This window comes from Eublepharis macularius, chromosome 2 (genome assembly GCF_028583425.1).
Source record: "Eublepharis macularius isolate TG4126 chromosome 2, MPM_Emac_v1.0, whole genome shotgun sequence".
In the NCBI taxonomy this organism is placed as follows: Eukaryota; Metazoa; Chordata; class Lepidosauria; order Squamata; family Eublepharidae; genus Eublepharis; species Eublepharis macularius.
The window spans coordinates 75,656,560-75,681,961 of NC_072791.1; the positions used below are offsets into that span (position 1 = coordinate 75,656,560).

The following is a 25,402-nucleotide window of genomic DNA, read 5'->3' on the forward strand; positions in this document are numbered from 1 at the left end:
ACAAAAAGAAAAAGTCTTTACTTACTGGTGGAAGGCAGTAACAGAAGGGGGCAGATGAGTACCCCTGGGAAGTAGGGTTGCCAGGGCTCCCACTATAGGGGGAGACCTCCTGGTGGCAACTACTTTTGCCTCCCACCACTCCCTCTTTCAGAAAGTGTAGGCGCACCAGAAGCAGGGCCTCAGAAGAGGACCTTCATTTTGCCTAAATTTCTGTATTTTTTAGGACTATTCCCTTTCCTATTCCTATTCCTGATAATATGCTGCAGCAGTGGCAAAAACTATTAAACCAATTTATTTGCAGGGGACGAAGAGCAAGGATAACATTTCCTACTTGGTGTAAGCCTAGGCATCAAGGGGGTATCCATCTGCCCAATCTGAAGCTTTATTACTGGGCTTCGGTTTTGTGACAACTAATCCAAATGTCGAAAACTCAATCACCTGAACCATGGGTTAGTAGTATAGGGGAAGCAGGGGTGGCGCCAGGGTTTCTGGCGCCCAAGGCTGCCCCTATGCGTGTGCGCCCCAGACTGTGTGATGACGTCACTGCATGTGATGTCATCATGCAGCAAGCCGGCCCCATTGGCCAGCGAGCAGCTGGGATGGTGCATGGAGGTTGCCTGCACTCCCAGTTGGGTGCGGCGGGGGGCTGGGGAGGTGCACGTGCGTCCTCCCAGCCCTCCCGCTCCGTTGATCTGCACACCACCCTGGATGCCTGCCATGCCTGGCCCGCGGCTGCTGCGCCCAGCCGGGGGCATGTGTTGGTGGCAGCGGCGGTGGCACAGGGCAGGAGGGCTGGCAGGCTGCAGCAGCTGTGGGCCAGGCATGGCAGGCGGCCGGGGAGGTGCACAAGCTGCTTCCCATCCCTCCTGCTCAGCTGCCAGCGCTGCCACTGCCAGCTCTGCGGCACGTGCCCCCACCCCCGGCGCCCCCCTCAGCTCTTGAGGTGGGGACCGGACCGGACCTGCCTCAATGGGCACGCTGGCCCTGAGGGGAAGCTTATTCTGACCCAATACTTCTTTGAGCACAATCTGATCACCTTTTAAGCTACGTTCTCAAAAGGTAGCTGCAAGCTCAATTTTAGAAAAACTCTATTAGTTTGGAACAAATTAAAGAGGAAATTAGCACCAGAGCCCTCCCCAATGATCTGTGTTCTTAACTTGGCATGGTTTCCTGCAGGTTAAGACCTAAGTAAATTTCAGTCATGGTCCACATTGGGTCTTGACCAAATCTGGAATTGGTATAGACAAGGGAAAATCCTTATGAAACAAGAATTAGAACAAGAAGCTACAAGGCCAGGCATCGTGGGTCCAGTATTTCCAAATGAGAGCAATTATGCTCTCCTATGCTACCAAAAATGGTTCTCTCAGACCGTTAACTAAGTTTGAGTCCCTTTTAACTGAATCTTCGAGGGCAATTAAAGGTCTTCTGTCTAAAATGCATCAAATTCTTCTAGAGGTCCTATACCCAAAATTACCAACATATGTTGATATGCAGGAGAAAGAACTGCCTGAGAAACTTACAATAGATGACTGGGAATCTATTTGGAGTTCTCCCTCGAACAAATCTATTATCCAGTCGATTGGGACACAGTATTATAAATTATTTGCAGATATTTGTATCTCTGTCCCAATAGACTACATAAAACAAATCAGTGTCTTAGCCCTAAATGCTGGAAGCTTTGTGGGCAAAAAGGCTCTCTGATTAACTTACGGTGGAAATGCCCACAAATTTATCATTTCTGGCTGGCTGTTTCTAAGGCAATTTTCCAAATTACTAAGATTAATCTACCCTTCTCTCTGAAACTGTTTATATTTGATATCTGGAATGATATCCAAATTCCCCAAAAGACAAGAAATCTTATTTCCAAATTATTAGCTGTGGGTTGTTTGATGATTGTTGCCTTTTGGTCAGACCCAAGCTGGACCTTCCTTGGTAGGTGGCATGAGAAACTTTGGGAGATTTGTGTTTTGGAGGAAATTGTGCACAATCTCTTTTTTTGTAGCTCACATCATAGTGTGCAACAGAGCAGTTATGAGGAAATCTGGGCCGATTCCAGATGGGCACAAATAGAGTGAGTGCTTTCGCTTTTTCAGCGACCTCACTCGTAAAAACCCACAATTTCCCGTCCTGGCTTACCTGCGGTCCATGGCGCTCAGTTGCGCTCTATAAGCGGATGGCGTGAACGTGGTATTGCGGGTTTGCACACTTCTGGACGCTTCGTCGCCGCAGAGAGGCCCTCCCCTTTCCCTTTTTTCTTTGCCAGCCGGCAGGCAACAATATTCCCTTAATTTTTTTTTTAACCGGGCGCCATTTGCGCAGTCCCACGTTTGCGCACATCAAACTGCGCAAATGCGCACAAATGCACAAACGCACAAAAGTGCACAAAAGTTGACGTTGCATATTCGCATACCTGCGCATTTGCGCATTTGCGCAAAACACGTAAAAAAATTTTTTTAAAAAAACCCGAAATGCGAACCAATGAAGGCCCCTGACATCAACTGTGACAGGGAGGAAACAACCAATCCCAGGTACCTCAGTTGGCCGTGCGAACATCCGGAAGCGGGACGGCACGGCACGCTGCGAGACAAAGCGGATGGAGACGAAAGTGAACACGTGGCCGGTAAGCGATTATTTCCACAGAAAAAATGCAATTTCTGGCCATCTGGAATCGGCCCTGGAATCCTGTCTTTGATCACTTGGAACTCAGAGGGATCCTAACACAGAGAAAAGACTATAGATTTTGGTGCTCTCTTTGACTGTTCTTATGTCTGAAGCTAGTATGTTCTTTTGAACCCTCCAGGGGTCTATTTGTGTTTATATTTGTGTACTTCTTTACATGAATAAATTATTATTTTAAAATAGAGCACGTTCTCATGAGAGTAGGCAAGTTTGTAGTTCAAATGACAAAAATGAACACATTTAGGTCTCAAGCCTTATAATCCTTGAAAAGAATTATCTTCTGCAGGTAAAACGGAGGAACAATATTTGATACAATGGCTAAATGCAGCAAAGTTTTTTTTCTAACCTGGTGAAAAACATTTCTGCCTGTCAGAACTGAAGAAATTTCTTCAGCAGTAAGAGCCCATATTGGCCAGTGAGCTGATATCTGAATGTTCATTATGGGCACTTAATTAGGATCAGAATCTAGAAGCTTCAAGAGAAAACTGCTGGTGGTGACTGATAAAAAAGTAAGCTTCACTTTGGCTCCTCTAATGCTTTTACTTCCCTGTTCCCTCAAAAGCAGGGTGTTTTTTCAGTGGGAATGCGGTGGAACGGAGTTCCGGAACCTCTTGAAAATGGTCACATGGTTGGTGGCCCCGCCCCCTGATCTCCAGACAGAGAGGAGATTAGATTGCCCTCCGTGCCACCCAGTGCGCGGAGGGCAATCTAAACTCCCCTCTGTCTGGAGATTAGGGGGCGGGACCACCAGCCATGTGACCATTTTCTCCGAGGGCAACTCACTGAGTTCCACCACCTCTTTTCCCAGAAAAAAAGCCCTGCTCAAAAGTAACCCCTTAGGAAAAGCAGTAATTAGGATAGTGCTGGAGAAAACCTTTCCCTGAGACCATGAGGAAATGCTGCCCGCCAGAGTAATCAAAAATTTGGCCCATTTATCTATATTTATTAACAGTATTTCTGTACCACCTTTCAGTAAATATACTCTTCAAGCATTCTTTGCTTTTTAACAAAATGAAAAAGACTACAGTATTTAATGTTCAGAACTAAAACTAAAAACATCTAAAAACTTTGAACAACAAAATATACAATACAAAGTGGTAAATGCTTGTAGGTTAGAGAAATTGTAGGTATCCAGATGAAAGGGGACAGAGCCAAACTACATGAGTGCCGGACTCATCTTACTGTCACATATATCAACAGAAGAAATTATCTTGAAAGCATTTCTTCGCTCCTTTTGGCTCTGGAGCACTGCAAGGGTGGGAAGAGGGGCTTCCAGTTCCCTTCTGCACTGTTTTCACTAGTGGAAATGGCCATGGGGTGCGACTGTTTGCTTCTTTCTCCAGCTCCCAGGAAATGGTCTCTAGGGCAGCTGTTTGTCCCTTTCTCTGGCTTCCACCATGCTTTTTCCCAATGACATAAGTAGTCAATCCACCCTAATGGGAAAGCCTAATATATAAACGTCAGATATATGCTATATGCTTGGCTGAAAAAATTCAGTCATACATTTCAAAGCCAACTATTGTGTATACCCAAACAGCAGCCAGCTAGGTTTGATTCTGGTGAGATTCTTATGTTAGCTGTTTAATGGCTTCAATCCAATGTGCTCTTTCTGTCTTGGAACTGGCCTGTATGTAGTAATGAATGTCATTCTTAGTGATGATTTTGAAGAGGTTACCCTGTACATTTCCTTTGACTCCTGCAAAAGGAAAAAATGCAACAGATGAGGAAGACACAGTGAGAATATGACTGCTATAGCAGCAGTAGTAAGAGCAAGTAATTGAATCTTGGTATGTGAATGAAAGAGGGAGAATGCACAAGTAGCTGAAAGGGGCACTTTTTCTGTGTGAACTTGTGCTTATGTGGGCAGGGGTAGACTGGGAAGAAAATCAGCCTTGAGAAAGGTTCCTTCCCCAGACTGCCTTGGCCCTACTCCCAAAAGGTAGGGGGAGTGAGACTGTGCTGGGTCTGTCTCTTGCCACCTGAGCAAGGCTGCACTGGATGCCTCCTTCCCTGCATCATGTGCAGCCAGCTTGTAGTGGACTGCACACACCCCTCGCTTGGGGTCAGGGTGACCTCCCCAGGTCATCAGCCCACTAGAACTTTCTCCAATCCGTCCCTCTATGTGGCTATAAAATCACTTCAAGAACCTTTTCGGTGATCCAGCCATTTATGTAATGACAGTGGCAGCCATTTCCAACTGCTCTTTTCCAAGCTGTCCAGTTAGCGACAATAGCTAACGGCCTTTCAAAACAAGCTGTTACTCCACATTAAGGATTAGGGATAACAGGAAAGCAGTATGTGAGAAATTCTGTGATCACAGGAGCTCATTTTTCATGTGCTTAGCTTGGGAAAGAGTTGATACATGAACATCGGAGCACACATAATTTTAAACACTTGCAGAAACTTGTGTAAGTCGTCACGTGTAGTTCCTGCCCTTTCAGGAATGCTTGGGGCTCACCTGTTGGGACACCATTGTCCTCCAGTGCTGAGACAAGGCAGCCACGGAGAGAAAAACCACCAACAGGCCTGTTATCTTCCTGCAGCACAGGAGGGGGGCAGAATGAGAGGAGTAAAGAATCAGAACAATAAGTACCCTGCAAAATATTTTACAGTGGCAAGGAAGACTTGCCTACACAGCTGATAGCCATACCAACAGTACATAAGACTTGTCCCCTCTCTGTCTGTTTGCTTGTCTGTGCATGACAGTAGCCCCCCTCCACTTCCCCAAAAGCTGCCGTTTCATGCTTCAAAGTGAATAGTCTCTGACTCTGAGCTGGGATGGGCGGGGTGGCTCCAAAGAGGCTCCAGATGCCTCTGTGCCTTTGTGTGGTTCTGCTGCCCAAAGCAGCAAGTGTCCAATGGCACTTTGAAGGCTCCAGCCCCAGGCAGCTTCCCTCCCCCCTCCACCCCTCAGGGTCATGGCAGGCAGCAGGGTAGAACTCGGAGGGTAGCCTGTGTGTGTCTGGCGGGGTGTGTGTGTGCCACGGAGGACTCTCATTCTCCAACAACTCTTCTGGTCTCTAATAAGCCAGGCAGAGGACTTCTGTATGCAGGGACCAAGGTTGTTGCCTGGGGGTGGGATATGGCGTGACATCCTGGGATCTCAGGGGCTACTCCCCCACGAGGCCAGACAATTTGCCCATTTGCTCTTTGTGGAGGCAGGGATGGACTTTGGGAATCTCACACTGGGAATTGGAATGGTGGCCCCCAGAGCAGGTTGTGGTCCCACAGGCCATCATTGCACTCTGGGGGCCATCATCCTGGGGCTGGAACACGGCTCGCGAGGTCCACCATGCATTCTCCTTTTTGATTTGGTGATGTGTTTCAATGGGGCCACTACAAGTCAACCATATTTGTTGCTCCCATCACATCCAATGGGCCTTCCAGCCTTTCGAACAGTTTCCAATGGGCAGTCCCATCAGTTGTTATGGGAGATGTAGCCTGGCCCATGGATTGGCTATGCCTTCCCATGCCATTCACGACACTGTCAACCGCAGCCACACTCCAATTGGCAGATTTTGCCACCATTGCTGGGGTAACTGGGGAGCATTTTCTCTTGGCTGTGCCTTGCTGGTTCCACCCTCAGCGGGATGCAGTTTCCAAACTGTCCCCTGGAGGGGTGCCGCAGGTTCTGCCTGAGGCTTAACTGGGTGGCCTTCCCCAGCTGGGCACCCCAGTGCAGGCACTGTGGCCATGGGGGTGTGTGGTCCCTGGCAGGGAAGGAGGCAGTGTCACAGGGCAACAAAGATTGCAGCCTGCTCATTGGCTGCACTGTTGTTTGCCCCTCATGCGCCTGTTAGGGGGGTGTAGCAGCCATTGGCTGGTGCTGGCAGAGAAAAGGTGTGGTGCATCTTGGCAGCACTCGCCCCTTCCTAGTGTGGCTAGGAAGCACCACAGTTACACTGGCACCTAGGTGCTGGGTAGGGCCTTTGGATTGGACTGTAAAAGAATCATAGAGTCAGAATTCTAAATGCAGCTTTTTACCAATTTGCATGCAGAGACAAAGAAATCTATTATAATAACCACTGCAAAGAAATAGAGGAGAACAACAAAAAAGGAAGAACAAGAGATCTGTTCCACAAGATGCGAGAAATCAAAGGGAAATTCAAGCCATGGCTCGGGATGCTGAAAGATCAACACGGAAATACAGTATCTGATCTGGACAAAATAAAGATGGAAACAATACACTGAAGAACTATACAGAAGAGATGGAAGGATGATAGATCACTTTGAACATGTATCTTTTGATGAAGAACCAGAAACCAGAAATCTTGAAAGTGAAGTGAAAGCTGTACTCAGCAATTGGGAGAGAGTGTCGTCAAGTCATAGCTGACCCCTAGCTATGACTTTCAAGGCAAGAGACTAACAGAGGTAGTTTGCCATTGCCTGGCTCAACAATCCTAGTCTTCGTTGGAGGTCTCCCATCTAATTACTAACCAAGGTTGATCCTACTTAGCTTCTGAGAGCCGATGAGATCAGGCTTGCCTGGGCCATCCAGGTGAATGCCTGTCAACAAATATGGAAAGCAAAACAATGGCCTACAGACTAGAAATGTTCAGACTATATTCCAATTCCAAAAAATGGGATTCCAAAGAGTTCAGCAACTATCGGACTACTGTATTAATTTCCCATGCAAGCAAAGTGATGCTCAAAATCCTACAGCAAAGACTCTTACCATATGTGGAACGAGAAATTCCAGATGTTCAAGCCGGATTCAGGAAAAGAAGAGGCACTAGAAATCACATTGCAAATTCACAATGGCTAATGGAACATTCCAGGGAATTTCAGAAGAAAATCAACCTATGTTTTATAGATTACAGCAAAGCTTCTGATTGTGTGGATCATGAAAAGCTATGAATGGTGTTAAAAGAAACTGGGGTACCACAACATCTGATTGTTTTGATGCTCAACCTGTACTCTGGACAAGAGACTACTGTTAGGACAGAACAGTGGGAAACAGTATGGTTTCCAATTGGCAACGGTGTCAGACAAGGATGCATATTATCTCCCTACCTGTTTAACCTCTATGCAGAACATATCATAAGGAAAGCTGGATTAGATTTAGAAGAATGTGTAGTGAAAATTGACAGAAGGAATATTAACAATTTGAGATATGCAGATGATACCACGTTACTGGCAGAAAATAGTGAAGACTTGAAACAACTACTGATGAAGGTTAATGGAGAAACCGCCATGGCAAAATTACAGCTGAACATCAAGAAGACAACAGTAATAACTACTGAGAAATTACACGGTTTTTGAAGTTGAAAATGAGGAAATTGAAATGGTTCAAGATTTTCTATTCCTTAGCTCAATCATCAACCAAAAGGGAGACTGCAACCAAGAAATCAGAAGAAAATTGAGACTTGGAAGAGCAGCTGTGAGGGAGCTAGAAAAGATCCTTAAAGAGAATGATGTCTCTTTGGGGACCAAGATCAAAATAATCCAAACTATGGTATTCCCCATTGCCATATATGGATGTGAAAGTTGGACGATGAAGAAAGCTGGCAGGAAGAAAATCGATTCATTTGAAATGTGGTGCTGGAGGAGAGTTTTGCGGATACCATGGATGGCCAAAAAGACAAATAAGTGGATACTAGATAAAATCAAGCCTGAATTCTCCCTAGAAGCTAAAATGACAAAACTGAAGCGATTGTATTTTGCTCACATCATGAGAAGACAAAACTCTCTGGAAAAGTCAATAACGCTGGGATAAGTGGAAGGGAGTAGGTAAAGGGGAAGACCTAAAACGAGATGGCTTGACTCAATGAAGGAAGCCACATCCTTCAGTTTGCAGGATCTGAGCAAGTCTGTTAACGATAGGACATTTTGGAAGTCTTTTATTCATAGGATCACCAGAGGTCAGCGTGACTTGATGGCACATAACACACACAGACACAGATTAGAAGTCTAACCTCGGCCTTACAGAAGTTAGTATGAGAAGGAATTAAAAATGGTTAACTCTGTATTTTAAAATGACATGCTAACGTATTGCGAGTCCATCATCACACCTTAGTGGGATCATAGTAGTGCAGGAAAGCAGGGTCAGTTCTCAGGACAAAACGTCGCACCTTCCAGTTTTTCCTCTTGTGCCCCTGTAAAGTTGAAAGGATAAAACAGCTAATTTTCTTTATCTCAATATTGTCCTGAATAGGGTTGCAAATTTTCAGGGTTTGGGGTTCAGGCTGAAATCTGAGGATCATGGTAATAATTACTGTGCTTATATACCACTCTTCTAGACAGAGTAGTGCTCCACACAGAGCGGTGAACAAGGTCAGCATTATTATTCTCACCAGAATAGTGCTGGGGAGTTGGGACTGAGAGGAGTGGCTTACCCACGACCACCTGCTGAGCTCATGGCAGTCATGGGATTTGAACCAGCAGAGGGCTGATTCACAGCCCAGACACTTAATTAACCACTATGCTACAGCATAAACTAGCCAATATATTTTTTTCTTTTTGCTAGCCAACATATTTGATGGATATTTTTAAAAGGCCTTCATAACACGGTTGCTTTTAGTAACTACTGCACATTTGAATTGGAGATGGGAGGAAATCATCTGTCACTAATAGCATGTCTAAAATTTTACATTTAGTGCACTTGATATTTAAGTTATTTAAAAAAAATATTGGTTTGTATGCATCTGATGAAGAGAGCTGTGGTTCTTGAAAGCTTATGCTACAGTAAAGTTTGTTAGTTTTAAAGGTGCTATTGGACTCTTTTCTATTTTGGTTTGTATGGTGGATAGTCTATTCAAAACTATCTAATTGTGACTACGCATGCACATTCACGGCTAATTTCAGATCACTATGGTAAAAGGGAATAACCAGCTTCCTAAAGCTAGTTGAATTGGCATTAAGTAATGTTATGCAAGAAACGATGATTTTCTGGTCACAACATTGTCATGTTGTAGCCTTCTTTGTAAAGGGTATGCAGTAATTACTTCTTTGGGGCATGCATTGAATTTTGTTGCACTTTGTATTCAGTTTAATAGTTAAGATTTTTTGTTCCACTTACACACACAGCATTCTTAATTTGTCTTTATGAATCGAAAGTCATAGTCACCTGTTTTATTAAAAAGCCTTGTTTTACAATTGTGCCACTCAGTTCAAGAATGTTAAGATGAAGCTCTTCCTTGGAACTGAATTTCTTCTTGTAGCTCCCCACCTGTAATGAAACTTTTTAAAAACTGGAACATTTGGAGAAAAATATACATTTACAATATAAAACACTGATTTTGGCCCTGATGATGGTGTTCATTGCTCAATTATTTTAAAGAAGAAAAAACCCCTCACCCTCAAGCAGCTTTTTTGCCAGGTGCAAAAATTTACAGTCTGGCTTCCATTACTGCAGACCTACATAAAGGTCAAGCTGCACTGAATGTGAATACAAACCCAGTCCAAAGTTCAACTACTGTATCAGTCTCTGATAACAGGTCTTCAAAGCATTAGAAAGATCATTTTCAAATTATCTTTCAAGCTGTTTGTCATTCAACTAGTATTTTTGATATCTTTTCCCAATTACACGGCCACCCTCAGTTTTAAGCCTTGTGATGAAGGGAGACCTGCCTTACAGAAATCGCTTACAAATGTGTAGAGTGCAGTAGAATCATCTAAGAACTGCTCTGCCAGGTCGCCGTTCCTCATGGCCTCAGCACTTCGGGCTCCCACGGGCTTAGTGAAGTTTTCTTCCATCAGCACAGAGGCCAGTGTAACTGCCTCTAGCCGGGAGGCAGAAAAACAGTTGGAAATCAGCCAGTCCACCAGTGCAGCCCCTGAGAAGAAGAAAAGCAGCTCTGAAGACCAACAAGGACAATCTGCAGCGCTCCGTCCTGATGCAAAGGCAGGGAGAGTCAGGCACACACAGGAAGAAACTGGCCAAAAGGATTCATCTGACCAGTTTAAGGCTGTACCCTGCTTACTTATTTCTGTAACCTAGGCCAGCACAGTTTTTCCAGAATGCTTCCCCCCCGCCCATTCTCTCTTCTATGAAGTCTTGGACCGACGCCTATAGAGAAATGCAACTGCTGTCAACTGCAATGCTTGCCCACCTCCACAAGCCAAACCCTGGGTGTAAGCCCCTGTCTTTCGCTAAACATTATCAGAAGGATCAGTTTCAATGGTGCCCATAAACTTCCTGCAATATATGGGTTAATGCTTGAGGGGGATTAGATTTCAGCCCAGGAAGAAAAGCTTTGTGTACAAGAGAAATAGCGTTTACTAGAAAAAATGAGGAATTTCTTGCATCTAATCCCAGTTACGTGAGCTCTAGTTATTGTTTCTCATTAGCGGGGGAAAGTACGGAAAATATGCTATTTATTCTTTCACACACATCTGTGCTAATTCTGATAATTAAAATAGGTTGCTGGATCCTGGTGAGCCCTTTTATATTAAAGGATATTGAAGTACTGGGAGGTCGGTGATCAGGGGTTTACATACCAGGGGTCATTTCGTAGAAAAAGAACCGCAGGAACTCATTAACATAACTCATTAGCATATCCCATTAGCATATGCCACGCCCCTTGACATCACTGGAAGTGTGTGAGAAGGCAACACCCACCCCTCAGGCCCCTTTCCCCAAAAATCTCCAGGTATTTCCTGAAAATAAAGCAGAATGAACTCAAAGCAGCTTACCCTCCTCTGGAGAGCCAGCCCCAGCAGCCCTGCTTGCACACATGCACGCACGCACACACACGCACACACTCACTAGTCATGAATGAAAATAAAGCAGCAGAATGAATTTAAAGCAGCTTACCCTCCTTTGGAGGGGAGGCAGCGGGGAGGAAAAGGAATCATGTGAGCAGGGCCCAAAACCCACATGACCTCTTTTCAGATCTACAGGAACACCATTTCAGCGTGTTCCCCCTCCAAATGAGCCCTGTTACATACCTGTAAAGCTTTCTTTATATGTGTTGCCTTGTTCAGAGTTAGGTGTCAGCTTAATTCCACTGCTGTTGTCATACATTTTATCTACAATGTGACTGTAAAAGAAGGAACAGTATTAAGCAAACAGTGGATCAGGTCTTGTCAAACAGCCAAAATTCTGCTGTCTTAAATCATGCAACCAATAATGAACTCTGGCTTGTACCACAAGTGCCTCTTGCATGAATGGAAGGCCTGGCAGAACTAAATGACATCAGGACCTAACATGGGAATATAAAGATGCCTTCTAGGCACACACTCACTTATATGTAATAACTGCAGTATTAAATGACAACATATACAGCTGAACTGGCCATCACAAGACCATAGACAAACTTCCAATACTCGCTCCTTAAACACAATGCTTTTCAGTCAAACCAGAGTATTCAGTGTTAGATAAACTGCCTATTCCATACACATGTGTGAATCAGGCCTTAGAAATAATAGAACTGACAAGCAGGGCCGGCGCCACCATTGAGGTGGTAAGGTGGGCGCCATGGGTGCTGGGGCACCGGAGGGGATGCCAGGGGTGGAGGCACGCACCACAGAGCTGGCATGCCTGGCCCACAGCTGCTGCAGCCAGCCAACCCCGCGCCAACGCCGCCACCACACACCCCTGGCCAGGCGCAGCAGCCGTGGACCAGGCACAGCAGGCATCTGGGGCGACATGCAGTGCATGGGCAGCCTCCGCGTGTCATCCCAGCCACCCACCCTGCCAATGGGGCTGGCTTTGCTGCATGATGACATCATCATGCAGTCCAGGGGGGTGCACGCGCATGTAGGGGCAGCTGTGGGCACCAGAAACCCTGGCACCGCCCCTGCTGACAAGTAGTACTTGCCCAAAGAGTTCAGTCTGTAGATGCTTATGCAGGGATTTACCATACTGGTCTGGTGAGCTGTGGGGAATGGAAAGGCAAGTTCTGGTTTTGTTTTCTGTAATACACACACATGCTCCATAGGAGCCCTGACCCCATCAAGGGTTACCATAAGTCATCTATGACTCGAGGGCACTCACCACCATCACTCCATAGGAACATAGTTTGAAAAATTATTTTACACTTACTTCAGGCTGATATTTGAAGGTAGTTTGAAGGAATTTTTCATAAGGTGAAGCTGCTGGACTTGCACTGGATTGCCAGCATGAATAGCGCCAGTGATATCCAATGCCCAAGCATCACGTTCTTCTCTGGAGCACGAATCAAGGAAATATGCTGTGTTGTTTTTTGTATTCAGTTTAATAACCAGCTACAAAATTAACAGCACAAAATATAACAGGGTTTATAGACTTTGCCACATATTAGCAATGCCCTACATGCCTCAGAAAAGTTTATTAACTTTTATTCTGAACAAGGAGGAAGACAGATCTTGAACAGCTTTATGTCCCTAATTGTAAGCAGGTATGATCGGCTGTTGTCAGAGACTGAGTTTGAAAACAAGTACTTTATTTATGACGACATACAAGTAACAAAGTGGCCACCTAACAACATTTCAGCTGAGTTTGCACTGGGGAACAATTCTGAGTTGGATCCAGCACAAAGACGTTCTGGGTGTCTGCAAGTATCGCCAATTTTCTTAGTTCTTCCCCCTTTAACAAGCAGCCATTTCCAAACATCCAGAAATATTTATTCCCAGGGTCAGAGGACCTGCAAAGAATAATAGGTATGCAGGCTGTAAAGCTGTAGTGAAGAGAGAGGAAAGGTAATATTGTTCCCTTCTGCTTCCTCTTCTGGTTCACCATTTGAGTCCTCAAATTAGGACACTATTAATCAGAAGTGTCCTAAGCAATATAGCAGGGAGAGGCTTATGGAAACTCAGCACTGATAAAGTGACCATGAAACCCAAGGGAAAGGAAGGGACAGACAAGATTAGATAAATGACATGCTTCTGGAGACACAGACGTTACGAGGATGGTATTTTAAAAGCTTTTGCACTTTAATAAAAAGGGATTTATTTTATCACTCTCCTGGCTGTATCTAGAAGGTGACAAGGACAAGCAGCTGTTGAAGGACAAAGTTTCCCATGATGTGTTAACATTCCCTCTTGGTTAAAAGCACCCAAGAGGAGTCAGAACATCATGTTCTCTGTTATGTACTCTTGCTGGTGGTGGCTCTCCATATCTCTAAATGAGACCTCTTCCACGAGGATGCTCAAGTGAAGGGAGACACAATGTTAGCTGGGAAATGTAGGAGTTTAAGAAGGAGCCGAAGACTTCATCGGTTTCACTTCTCTACAAAGAGCAGGAGATCGCTCCTCTGAGGATTTCTCTTCCCCGAAGGCTATGTTAATTTCACCTCCCAGTTGTGCAGGCAAAGAAGAAATAAACAAACCCTCCAAGGAGCTATCTCTGGCTCTTTGTAGAGAGGTAAACTGATGAAATCTTTGGCTCTGTCTTTTAAACTCCTACATTTCCTGGCTAACATTGTGTCTCCCTTCACTTAAGCGTCCTCATGTAAGAGGTCTCGTAGTGTAAGAAGTGAGGGACTGATATGTTGTCCCTGGTTCCTGATCTCAGGTTACAGAGGGGACTTACTATAGAGACAGAAAGAAAGACACACTATACTGCTTTATCTGATGTGTAGATACTCTCAGGAAACTTCCTTTTGTCATCTTCTTCATCTTCTTTGCTTGCACGTACACACACACTCCATCTTGCCACCATGGAGGGCAGAGCTTGCTTTCTGTATCCACCACCTTCCTAATTTAGATAGATTAGACTAGATTCTATCTCTTCTCTATCCTATTCTTTCCTGAGTAGAATTCCTAAATAAAAAATCTTATTTTCTTTACTAAAGAAGGGGATTCTGTGTGAGTTTATTGCCTCATCTGCATGCGTGCACACAAACTCTAAGCTGCGCTCACTGAACTGCTCTGCTTTACTTAACTTAACTTGCACTGCTTACAGATAGGTGGTGCTACTTGAAGGGACTGAATCTGGGACCTCTGGGACAAAGCATGCATTCTGTGTCTGAGCTATCATACACCAGAGATGCAGAGGAGGAAACCAACAGACCGATACTCATATTTACATGCCTGCAGCTACCACCCTAAACATACCACTCGGTCTATTGTCTACAGCCAAGCCTTACGTTACAACCGTATCTGCTCCAATGCTCTCGACCGAGACTCACACTTAAGAGATTTACAACAAGCATTTTTGGGACTACAGTACCCACCAAATGAAGTGAAGAAACAAATCAACAGGGCCAGACTAGTACCCAGAAACAGTCTGCTCCAGGACAAACCTAAAGGAACTAACAACAGAACACCACTGGTTGTCACCTCTAGCTCCCAGCTCAAACCCATCCAACGTATCATCAGTGAGCTACAACCCATCCTGGAAAATGATACCTCTCTCTCAGAAGCCCTGGGTGGAAGACCTTTCCTTGCCTACAGACAGCCCCCCAACCTTAAACGACTTCTCACTCACAATCATGAATCGGCCAGCAGAGTCACCAGCACAGGTACCAGGCCCTGCAACAGACCCAGATGCCAGCTCTGCCCCTATATCTACCCAGGGAATACAATTACAGGACCCAATGGCATCAACTACACTGTCTCTGGCTCTTACAGCTGCTCATCCTCCAATCTGATATAAGCCCTCATGTGCCAACAATGTCCTTCTGCTCTGTACATTGGACAAACCAGCCAACCTCTACGCAAAACAATAAATGGACACAAATCTGACATTAGAAATGGAAACATCCAGAAACCAGTGGGAGAACACTTCAATCTACCAGGACATTCCATCAAAGACTTAAAGGTCGCTGTAGTTCAATAGAAACCTTTCAAAAACAAAATCCAACGGGAAGCTGCTGAATTGGAATTCATATGCAAATTTGATTCTGTCAAGCTGGGACTGAATAGGGACTATGAATGGTTATCACATTATCACAGGTAACAGATTTCCTTTACAGAGGCGGGGTCTGGGGGAGCCCAGTGGCACCTGGCGTGGGCTTCCGGGGACCACAGTTCTCTTTGTCAGATGCATCTGACGGGGAGAGCTGTGGTTATCGAAGGCTTATACTACATTGGAATTGGATGGTCTGGTTGTTTTGCTGCTACAAACCAACACGGCAAACTCCTTTGAAGCCTCACACAAGCCAATTAATCTCCATACAAAAAGGAGATGTTTACATTTACTAGCAAAGGAATGTTTTGGTTGCATCCTCCCTCTCCCCCCTAATTGCATCTTCTCTCTCCTCCCCTCCTCCCCCCTCCTCTTCTATATTTGACCAGTTTCTGTACCATGCATCTGACGAAGAGAACTTGATTCTCGAAAGCTTATGCTACAATAAAATTGGTTAGTCTTAAAGGTGCTACTGGACTCTTTTTGATTATACACCAGAGAGTGAGCAAGGGTACACTTTAGTTTGGTCAGAGGTTGCATAATGTAATGTTCAGTTTAAATGCTCCAGATGAAGACTCCTCCCTCCCACCATTTAGCACAGCTTGCTTCTTTAATTGTTTCCATCCTTTTGTAAATCCAGCAAACCAACATGAGCACACTTTGAGACATACCGGCCTGTTCTCGAACTCCAAACATGGGCAGGTGATTGTGCAGCAGTCGAGAAGAATACTACCCTTTGGAGAAACCTCCTTCTTTCCTCCCACAAGTTTATAATAGAGCAGCCTGTCTTGGAGAAGAACGAACCATCTTGCCTTCCAGTTGTGGACAACATGCCCCTGCCAAAAAAAACCCTGGTGATTTTAGCAGCAGCTTAAAACTATTTATCAATTTAAATGTTGCACACATGTGATTTCCTCCCCATTGTAATTCATACATAATTCGTTTTAGTCTATGGCATATTGGCTTGTATATCAACAAATACATTTTACCCATCATCAATGCTCCAAAAATAGTTGGGTTTTCTATCTATCCATACTAGCTTGAACATAATATGTGGAGCTGTATCCACTTGCATGGAACAGTCTTGATGCTGCTTGGCAATCCTTTACAAGAAAAGAAGTCACTGGATGTACACTCTCTGTACAAGCTGAACAGGGGAGGAAAGCTCAATTTCCAAAATATCTTTTTTTTAAAAGCCCTAAAAGTAATGTTCAAATTGAACTGGAATATTTCAGTAACTAATGAACTGTTAATCGGTATAGAAATTGGACTGAATCCTACCAGTCTGTTGTTCTGGTGCATTCCTCCAGAACAAGGAGCCTTCTGCAAATGCCAAAGGGTACTTGTGTCAGTGAAACAGACTGGTAAGGTGTTGGTTATCATAATCAATAAAGCTAAAGAAATACCCATTGGTATTGGATATATTTGCACAACCACAACTCATGTTGATTTTTACAAAGGTATGGATGAATTCTCTATCAAGGTACATTTTTTTCCAGTTATACAATAAGGAGTTAGATCTGATCTAATCACATTCTTAAAGCAGCCCTCTGTTACCCTCTATCCCTGAAATTGGGCATTACAGGGATCAAGGGAACTCTTGTGGACAAAAAGCATTTGGCATGTGTGTAGAAGTAGGGAATTGGGCAAAGTCACCCTACCACCATGGAAGCCTCTTGAGTCAGCAGAAGCTGGCAAAATAGGAAGTAGTAACAATTTTGCTTGATTCTCCTCCTAAGAAGTGCCCCACAAGACTTTTTGTCCATGCAAGTTCCTCACTCCCAAAGTCATGTCATTTCAGGGCTCATGGAGGGCTGCTGCAGGAAGAGGGAAAAACCTGGGCTGTTTCCACACCACTCATCTTCAATCGGAAAGCTGTGGAATGTTGCGAACAAAACCTGAAAGATGGCAATGTCGCACAAAACTCGCGCGAGAAAATGCTAGCTTCTGCGATTTTTTCGCAATGTTCTGCAGCGTGTCGATTGAAGGTGAGTAGTGTGGAAACAGCCCAGTGTGTTTGTAGATGTTCAGAAGGTGTGATATCCCTGTAACAAAAGTACAGTTTGGACAAAAACAATGCTGATTGTGTAACACAAATAGGAACCAAATGTCAACTTAATGTACAAAAAGAAATGCTCACTTGGAAGAACCCTCAGAAGAAACTAACAGATTCATGCTGTAGGTTCAAACGATGTGTTAGATGCATAGCAGAGATCTGTCTTTAAAATAGGACTGTTACTAGTATGTGTAGATATTAGCAAAAAAGAAAAACAAAGTTGGAATTAAAAATGGTTTGAGGTAGTTTGTTCAGGATAACTCAAGGATTTCCCCTTGTAATATAAAAGCTGAACAGTCAAGGATTCAGCTGGAAAACTCAGCATCTTAACAAAACAGCAGTGTTTGAATTGTGTGCGTGGGCAGAGGTTTCTTAATGAAATCCAGAAAGTCTCCCACAAAGCTCCTCCCCTATTTCCAAAAGTAGTAGATAAAAGGGGTCATTCAATGGTTTATATTCATTCTCTCAGAACAGGGGAATTTTGTAATGAGTAAATCAGAGCTTAGTTGCCGATCCTCTGACTAGGCAGATTGTTTAAAACTTGAGTACCTGTACTTATCACTGGAAAGTTGACATCTCCCCCTTTCTCAAAATTCCTTTTCGAGTTGAATCAAGGAATCTCATTTGCCTACTTTATTATCTGTGACTAAAGAAACTATAGTGCTGATATTTCTCGCCAGCTTCCTTTATGGCCACTGATGGGTTGGTTACTTACCTGCCAACTTCTTCCCACTTTGTTTGTACACCAAATTAAGGCTGCAGCAGACACTATGGGCATATTCTCATCATGTACACTATTTCTGTTTGTGGGCTCGCCCTGTGCCACACACATACAGAAAAGTACATAAGACATATGGTTTGTTAAGCATTTAAAAATACTTAAATGGCAAATGTTAGGAGCCAATTCCCCCCTGTATGTAGATTCTTGTAACTTTATCCTAACAATCCTCCATAAACAGGAAAAGCCCCTTCTGGAGGGCCATTCAAGACTAAAGAACTGATAAGGGGTCAAAGAATTCCCTGCTCCAAACCACCTCCTAGTAGATTCCTTCCTCTCCGAACTGCCAAGTTCTTGTTGCACATTTTTCCTGGCAAGTTGTACTGGTCCCGTTTCACAGTTTGGGGTTGCGTAGGCAATGAAGCTATAATGATACTATAACCAGCTGAAAACAGCCAGCATATCAATAGCAGAGTGAGGAACTCCAAATTTCTAGACACTGGTTCTCAAGGTTTGGTTCATCCAGGCACATAGAAAGCTAGCATGCCAGAGAAATGGATTCTAGCCTAACATTCTTAAGATGCAAAATTCTAGGCAAAGCTGCCACTTACAACATAGTTTTATATTGTGAAACAAACTGCCACCAACGTGAAGACCATAAGTATCATTTGTTTGTATAGTTTCAGAATACATTCTCTGCACCAAATAATTCATGAGCTAAGCGCTAGTTATCAAATAGAAAAACTACCTCTGCATTGTACTTCTTCAACCTGCACAGAATTGCTGACATAATTTTTGCATGGAAGAGCAGACAAGGACACAAGTCCCTAACCTAAAATGGTGTAATACAGACACACATGGCACAAACATGGGGGGAGGGGGGGCAGTACAAGCTTGTAAAATTGGACCCCCCGCACCCACACCAAGTGAGACTTACTTGCTGCTGGGGGGTGGGGGTCTCATCATCATGACATGTTGATGTCACTCCTGTGTGCCTGGAAGTGATGTCAGGTTTTTTTTGTTGCAAAAACTCTATGGTTTTACCACATAGTTTTTAGGAAATTGCAGAATATCCCTTGCCCCTTGGGATCTAACTATAGAGGCATTGGCAGGAACTGACAAGCAATTGCCTGCCAAAAATGGAAATCTGGCAAGTCTACCAACACCGCAATCCCTAAACCCATATATACAATCTCATGAACCATGAAAAACGCCAATCTTAGAATTCCAGGGAAAATGGAAAGTCTTTTTTGACTACGTAGCTGGTAATTAAGAAAAATTAAAAATAGTTTTTATGGAAGCAGGCTAATTAGGAAATGAGTATTTTAAAATGTTGAATATAAACTATTGAGCATAAAGAAAGTAAGGAGATGGAGAGGAGCAATATTTTCTAGCTTAAATGTGCTGTTATACATTCTGTTAATGTTAATGTTTTTTCTTTCATGTATTGTTATTGTCTTTTTCTTTTCCAATAAACTTTAAAAAAAGGAAAAAAAGATTCCATTATACAATGATTGTTACATATTCTACATTTCTGGAAAATGTCCAGTTTTGCAACTTTTAAAAAATAACACCCAATTTGAGAGTTCTAGATGTTTGCTAACTATTTGTTAACTTTTTGGTCACTAAAAAATAATTATCCTGTCAATGTCTTTTTTTAAAAAAATGCTAATGGACCAAGGTGTCTGAATGCCAATTAACAAAGCTTTGTTTTCTTGGCCTTTTCCATTGTAAAAAAATCATGAACTAGTCAATTTCTTTTGCATGTTCACAGTCTGGGTCAAGCCTCTGCTGACTGCTTGACCAGCTTCCCCCCCCCCCAACTCCCATCGTACTCCAGTAATTTGACTGGCTCCCTGCCTCCCCTCCCACTCTGGGTGGCAGCTGGGGTTGTGAGCTGCCCTGCACCACTCCCATCTTCTTCCTGCCTTCACTCCCTTTGGGAGTGTGGGCTTGCAGCCACCCAGAGTACAGGAGAGGGAGGGAATTGTCCAAGCAGCTGGCAGAGGAGGGCTGCTAGGGAATCCCTCCTGTCCTCTAGTGAGCTCTTATGGCAATGTCTTTGAAAACTATAACTCCCAGGTAAAATTGCTTCACTGGCCACTGGAATGAACCTGTGCCTGGTATATCATTTAGCCTGATCTCAAAAAGACAAGGTGGCTTAAGTCTTCTTGCCTCATTGCAGAACTCCAGCAGTTTTTGATGGGTGGTAACTTGCTGCAACTTCTTTCAGCTTCTTCCACAGTCACTAGCAGCATGCACAGTATCTGTACGGCTATGCACATTCACTGAAAATTATTTTCCATAAACTCAATGGCTATAATATTAGAACATTTTTCATCTTGATTTTTTCACCTGTTTCTCTAGCTGCTATATCCTTGCCTGACTGCAGAAAAGCCTTGTCTGATTTGAAAAACTGGAGCATAGAATGTTTTCCTTTAGTTTCTTTCCACTCCCTTTCTTTTACCTCCTTATGTTTCTGGCTGCCTGATTAGTATTTATAGTCATCACCAAATGTAGCAGTACCAAGTGTGCGCCTTTGCGACTGTGACTGAATTAGAATGTTGCTTGAAATTGCTGCTTCATATTTTGGGCCTGCAAATCCTCCCAGAAGTAGCAGCAGCACTTGTTGCCTCTGTCTTAGGGTGCTTTGCTTTGCCCAAGAGTCCCTACCTCCTGCCTCTGCAAAAGGAACTTTGGAATTGGAAGTTCTTGCTATGATGGATTCAGACCCAGAAATTTAGAATGTTGTTTGAAATTGCTGCTTTAATACTACTTCTGATTGGTTCCAGCAAATCTCACAAGATCTGGACAGTAGACTTTCTTGGATAACTCCAGTGCTCTGGACACTTTCCAATCTGGATTCAGACCAGGGCATGAGACAGAGATGGCACTAGTAACTTTAGTAGATGATCTCTGTCTGAACATAGACAAAGGCCATGCCTCCTTACTGCTCCTCGTAGATCTATCCACAGCCTTTGACACAGTAGACCATGCCATGCTGTTGAGGCATCTAGCTAGGGTTCCCAGATGCCTACCATTGGCTGGCAAACTCCCGGGATTTCCCCCCCTTGTCCACTGATCACCCAGCGATCAGCAGGAGGTGGCAAGCTTGTGGAGCTTGCCCACCACTAGCAGGTACCTCAGGGACGTGCGCCACACATTTCCCAACAGGCACGGTGATATCGCTTCTGGAAATGACATCATGGCACCGGCTGTGGGAGCATTTCTGCACATTGTTTGGGGTAGATTTGGCCCCCAAACGGGCCAAATTGACCACATGCAGAGCACGGGAGTGCTCACGTGGCCAACACAGTGATGTCGCTTCCAGAAGTGATGTCATTGCATCAGTCCTGGGGCATGTATATGCGAAGAAGCACCTCGTGCCCGGCACAAGATAAGTGCTAGGGACTCTACTAGGTAGAGGAACCCGGCAACCCTACTAGAGACAGAAGTGGGCATCAAAGGATGTGCCTTGGACTGGTTTAAATCATTTCTCATGGAATGGACTCAAAAGGTTGCTGTTGGGAGATCAGCTATCTCCAGAATGAGAGCTATCTTGTAAGGTTCTGCAGGGCACAATCTCCCATGTTATTCAACCTATACATAAAGCCTTTAAGAGAACTCATCTGCAGCTATGGAGTTGGATGTCATCAATATACAGATGACACCCAACTCTATATCTCGCTATCCAGGACCCCACAAGATTCAGGAGAAATCTTGGATCACTGCCTGACAGCTTTAGTGAAATGGCTGAAAATGAACAAATTGAAATTAAACCCAGACAAGAGAGAAGTGATGCTTGTTGGGAAGGCAGAGATCCTGAAGGACATTGTACTCCCCACTTTTGATGGAGTTTGTCTGACTCTTGCAGATTCGGTTAAGAGCCTAGGGATTATACCTGATCCAGTGCTATTACTAGAAAAACAAGTTAAGGCAGCCACAAAAAATGTTTTCTATAACCTCTCCCTAGCCTGGAAAATGGCTTCTTACCTCGACGTGGCTGACCTGGCCACCTGGATCCATGCTAAGGTAACATCAAGACTTGACTACTGTAATGCACTATACATAGGTCTCCCATCTAAACTAACTAGGAGACTCCAATTGGTGCAAAACAGTGCGGCTTGACTGTTATCAGGAGTGAACAGGAGCATGACCATCCCATCCTGCAGTCACTCCATTGGCTACCCTTAGTAACCATGATCAGTTGAAGGTATTGGTTGTCACTTACAAAGCTCTTCATGGCCTTGGTCCGGCATACCTATGGGACTGCCTCCCTCCCTATGCTCCTCCACGGCAGCTTCACTCTTCTGAACAGGGTCTCCTGCAGGTGCCATCCTGCACATCAGCGAAATTGACAGCAGCTCATACCCGCGTGTTCTCTGTGGTGGCCCTCACTTCGTGGAATGGCCTGCCTGAGGAGGTCAGGAGAGCCGCCACTCTCCTGGCTTTCCACAAATGATGCAAAACTGAATTATTCAAAAAGGCTTTTTACTCAGATAGGAGGGCTGTATTGTAGGGAGGGGATCTCAGATGATCTGCTAACGAGTTAGGAACCATAGACCTCACCACTATGTTGTATTGGATCCCTGCTAATGCTATGTCTTTGTGAACTTGTATCTATTTACCCTATGGCATTATTTATGAAAATGTTCCTGTTATTGACTGTACTAATCTCACACTGTGTAATCTGCCTTGAGTCTCAGTGAGAAAGGCAGAGTATGAATGACATAAATAACATAAACAAATTACAAGAAAAATAAGTTCATATAAATATCCTCAGGCATGATCTACAGTTTTTCCTAATTTTTTTAAAAGGGCAATGGGGATTTTAATGTAGACTGGGCACCAGTAAAATGTACCCTTCCCCCATGTGGGTGCCCTGCAGACACCAGTTTATCAACATACCTGTTGTTTCTGATAACTAAATCTAAAACTAATCCTCACTGGAATTCAAACAATAAAAAAAGGCTTGTGCAAGCATTATACTAAGTCAGACACAGACAAAAATTCATTGGCAAAAGGCTTGGAGGAAAAAAAACCACATGGGGAAAAAAAGACTATTGATGGAACAAGGAAATTGGAAGGAAAAGGGGTGACTTTTGTATGGAGAGATAACCAGAGGAAGCACTAAGCAGAGTGCCAGACACCAGCAAAAAGAAAGAGTGGAAACACAGAACTTAGAAGTCAGAGCGACTGTTTTTAGGTTATTTGGACTATCAATTAATTTGTGGAAGAAAATATCCTGTAACTTTCCACTATGCTGGGCTAGTGGCAGTGTGTTCCTCTGATACGAGGAGCTCAGAGAAGCTTTTGTTTCAAAGTATGGCTCCTTGAGCCAGAAGAATGTGCCACCAATAATTTAATGGTATAGTAGGATATATTCTATAACAGCTTCGGAAGGTTGGTGTATTTCATTTTTTATGAAAGGTTAATTCTCATAACTGGAGCTGGATTTTGAATTTAGAAATCCTCTAAAAAATCCAACGTGCAGGTTAATAAACTAGAACTGAGAAAGTGCAATCTGGTAGAGCAAGCAAAACAAGATTGTTCTGTAGCACGGAATGAAAATATACGAGAAGTACTCAAAAAGGCAGGAACAGAAGAAGCTGCCACCGGGAGGATACATTTAAAGAAGAGATCTGACTTGCCTGAGAAGACAGCACTACAAGTCAAAACAAGAGGAAGGACAGCAAAATGTTAGGGTGGAGCTGGCCACAGCCTGGCTTGTAGATGCTGCTTCTGGCTATCAGAAAGCTTCCACATTCAAAGCAATAGCCAGAATACTTATTTCGAATATTATATCAAAGCCTGGCACATTTTAAAAGAAGAGGTTGTAAACTTGAAAACATTCAAAAATAACTGTCATCATATCATACCTTTTTAACAAGAAAGCCCTCTTTCAAGATGCCGCTTCCTTCTTGCATCCTGGCAATCCAGCAATTAAGTAAATGCGTCTGTTAATAAGCATTCAAGCAGAGGCAAGCCTAACCTTTTGCATGTGAAGTTTTAAAAGGTAGACTGACTTTCTTACCCTCCTCCTCTACTGTGACGTCTATTCCCCTCCCTAGCCAAGAGACAGTAAGTAAATACTGAGTTGGCAGTGGAACAGTACCTGCCCTTAAGGGAGTACAAAACAGAGAAAGTTTAATAGTCATTCAGCTGTAGCACTATTTCCTTACAGCTCTACCTGTTAGGATCCAGCTCATCTAGTGACTCAGATATCTGATTATACAGCACAGGAAGGAGGCAGAAAAGCTCTCCCCTTTCCCAAAGGCCAGGCTTTCCCATCTCGGGTTCGTTTCTGGAGTGTACCTATGCACAAGAAAAGGAATTCCAGACTCAGCTCAGTAAAATATAAGTTCATTAATTAAGGAGTATCTTCAAAAGTGTGAAATACTCTTACTCAGGCAACAGGTATTAAATCAAGAAATCCTTACTACATAAGTCAGAGTGAAATAACCACCCCCCCACCCACACACCATTTTATGAGACCCAGCACCTCTCCTGCTAATTCTGGGTGCTAATTACAGCCACTCCAGCAATCAGGCAGGTGGGACGTGTTCCCTTTTGTTTTGTGAGACTGAAATCTCTTCCTTTCCAAAACATCAGGGTTTCCAATCTCAAGGTTTGTTTCTGGGATATACCCACACACAAGTAATGAATTCCAGACTCAGCTTAAATAAAAGATAAGTTTATTAGTTAAGGAATTTTAGCAAAAAGCATAAAGCACTCTTACACAAGCAACAAGCATTGAAATAAGAAAACCTTACTGTTGCTAGATAATAAAATGCTCATTTAAAGCCTGAAAGCTAGGTACCTAAGCATATCTGTACAGCATCCATTGTTGTGTTTCTCATCCATCCTTTAGAATGCAAGCCCTCTCCCATGCCTAGTTGGTCCAGCATAAGGACATGCTGAGGTGATGAACAGCATGCAGCTTTCAGCTTCTCTCTGGCGTACTTGCATCATGGACAAAGCTGGATCGAAGAAAGCTAACTTGGGAACTGCATGAGCCGAGAAGCCGTCTTTTCAGGACTCACTGAATCACTTGGCAACTCAAGAACCAAACAGGGCTAAGATGGTGATTAGCATTTCAGCTGTATGATAAACTAGGGAGTTCACACAGAGCTCACTGAAAACAGTCTCTCCAAGCCCAGGTGACATCACAGCCACCTGG

The 25,402-nt window shown here is 43.8% G+C and overlaps 1 protein-coding gene across 2 annotated transcripts; it reads right to left on the reverse strand.

Moving 5' to 3' along the window:
• Positions 1 to 3,614: 3,614 nt before the first annotated feature.
• Positions 3,615 to 24,215, reverse strand: PLEK2 (pleckstrin 2). Of its 2 annotated transcripts, none has more exons than XM_054971894.1 (9): positions 24,102 to 24,215; positions 16,120 to 16,284; positions 12,665 to 12,846; positions 11,569 to 11,660; positions 10,267 to 10,454; positions 9,746 to 9,847; positions 8,691 to 8,774; positions 5,138 to 5,216; positions 3,615 to 4,375 (listed from the first exon to the last, which is right to left on the reverse strand). In XM_054971894.1, the coding sequence occupies exons 1-9, from the start codon at positions 24,147 to 24,149 to the stop codon at positions 4,248 to 4,250; spliced, it is 1,068 nt and encodes a 355-aa protein (XP_054827869.1). In that variant the 5' UTR covers positions 24,150 to 24,215; the 3' UTR covers positions 3,615 to 4,247. The 2 variants fall into 2 exon arrangements, with proteins under 2 accessions (XP_054827869.1, XP_054827870.1); XM_054971895.1 differs by having other exon boundaries at positions 12,665 to 12,787; positions 24,102 to 24,190.
• Between the last annotated feature and the right edge of the window lie 1,187 nt (positions 24,216 to 25,402).

Bases quoted from the DNA above. Each gene is read 5' to 3' on its own strand.
- PLEK2 (XM_054971894.1), bottom strand. From the start codon at position 24,149: ATGCAAGAAGGAAGCGGCATCTTGAAAGAGGGCTTTCTTGTTAAAAAG. The intron at 9,848-10,266 runs GTAAGCGATTTC...GTTTCATTACAG, and splicing joins CTACTGCACTCTACACATTT to GTGGGGAGCTACAAGAAGAA. The intron at 8,775-9,745 runs GTGACTATGACT...TCAACTTTACAG, and splicing joins AAGGCTTTTTAATAAAACAG to GGGCACAAGAGGAAAAACTG.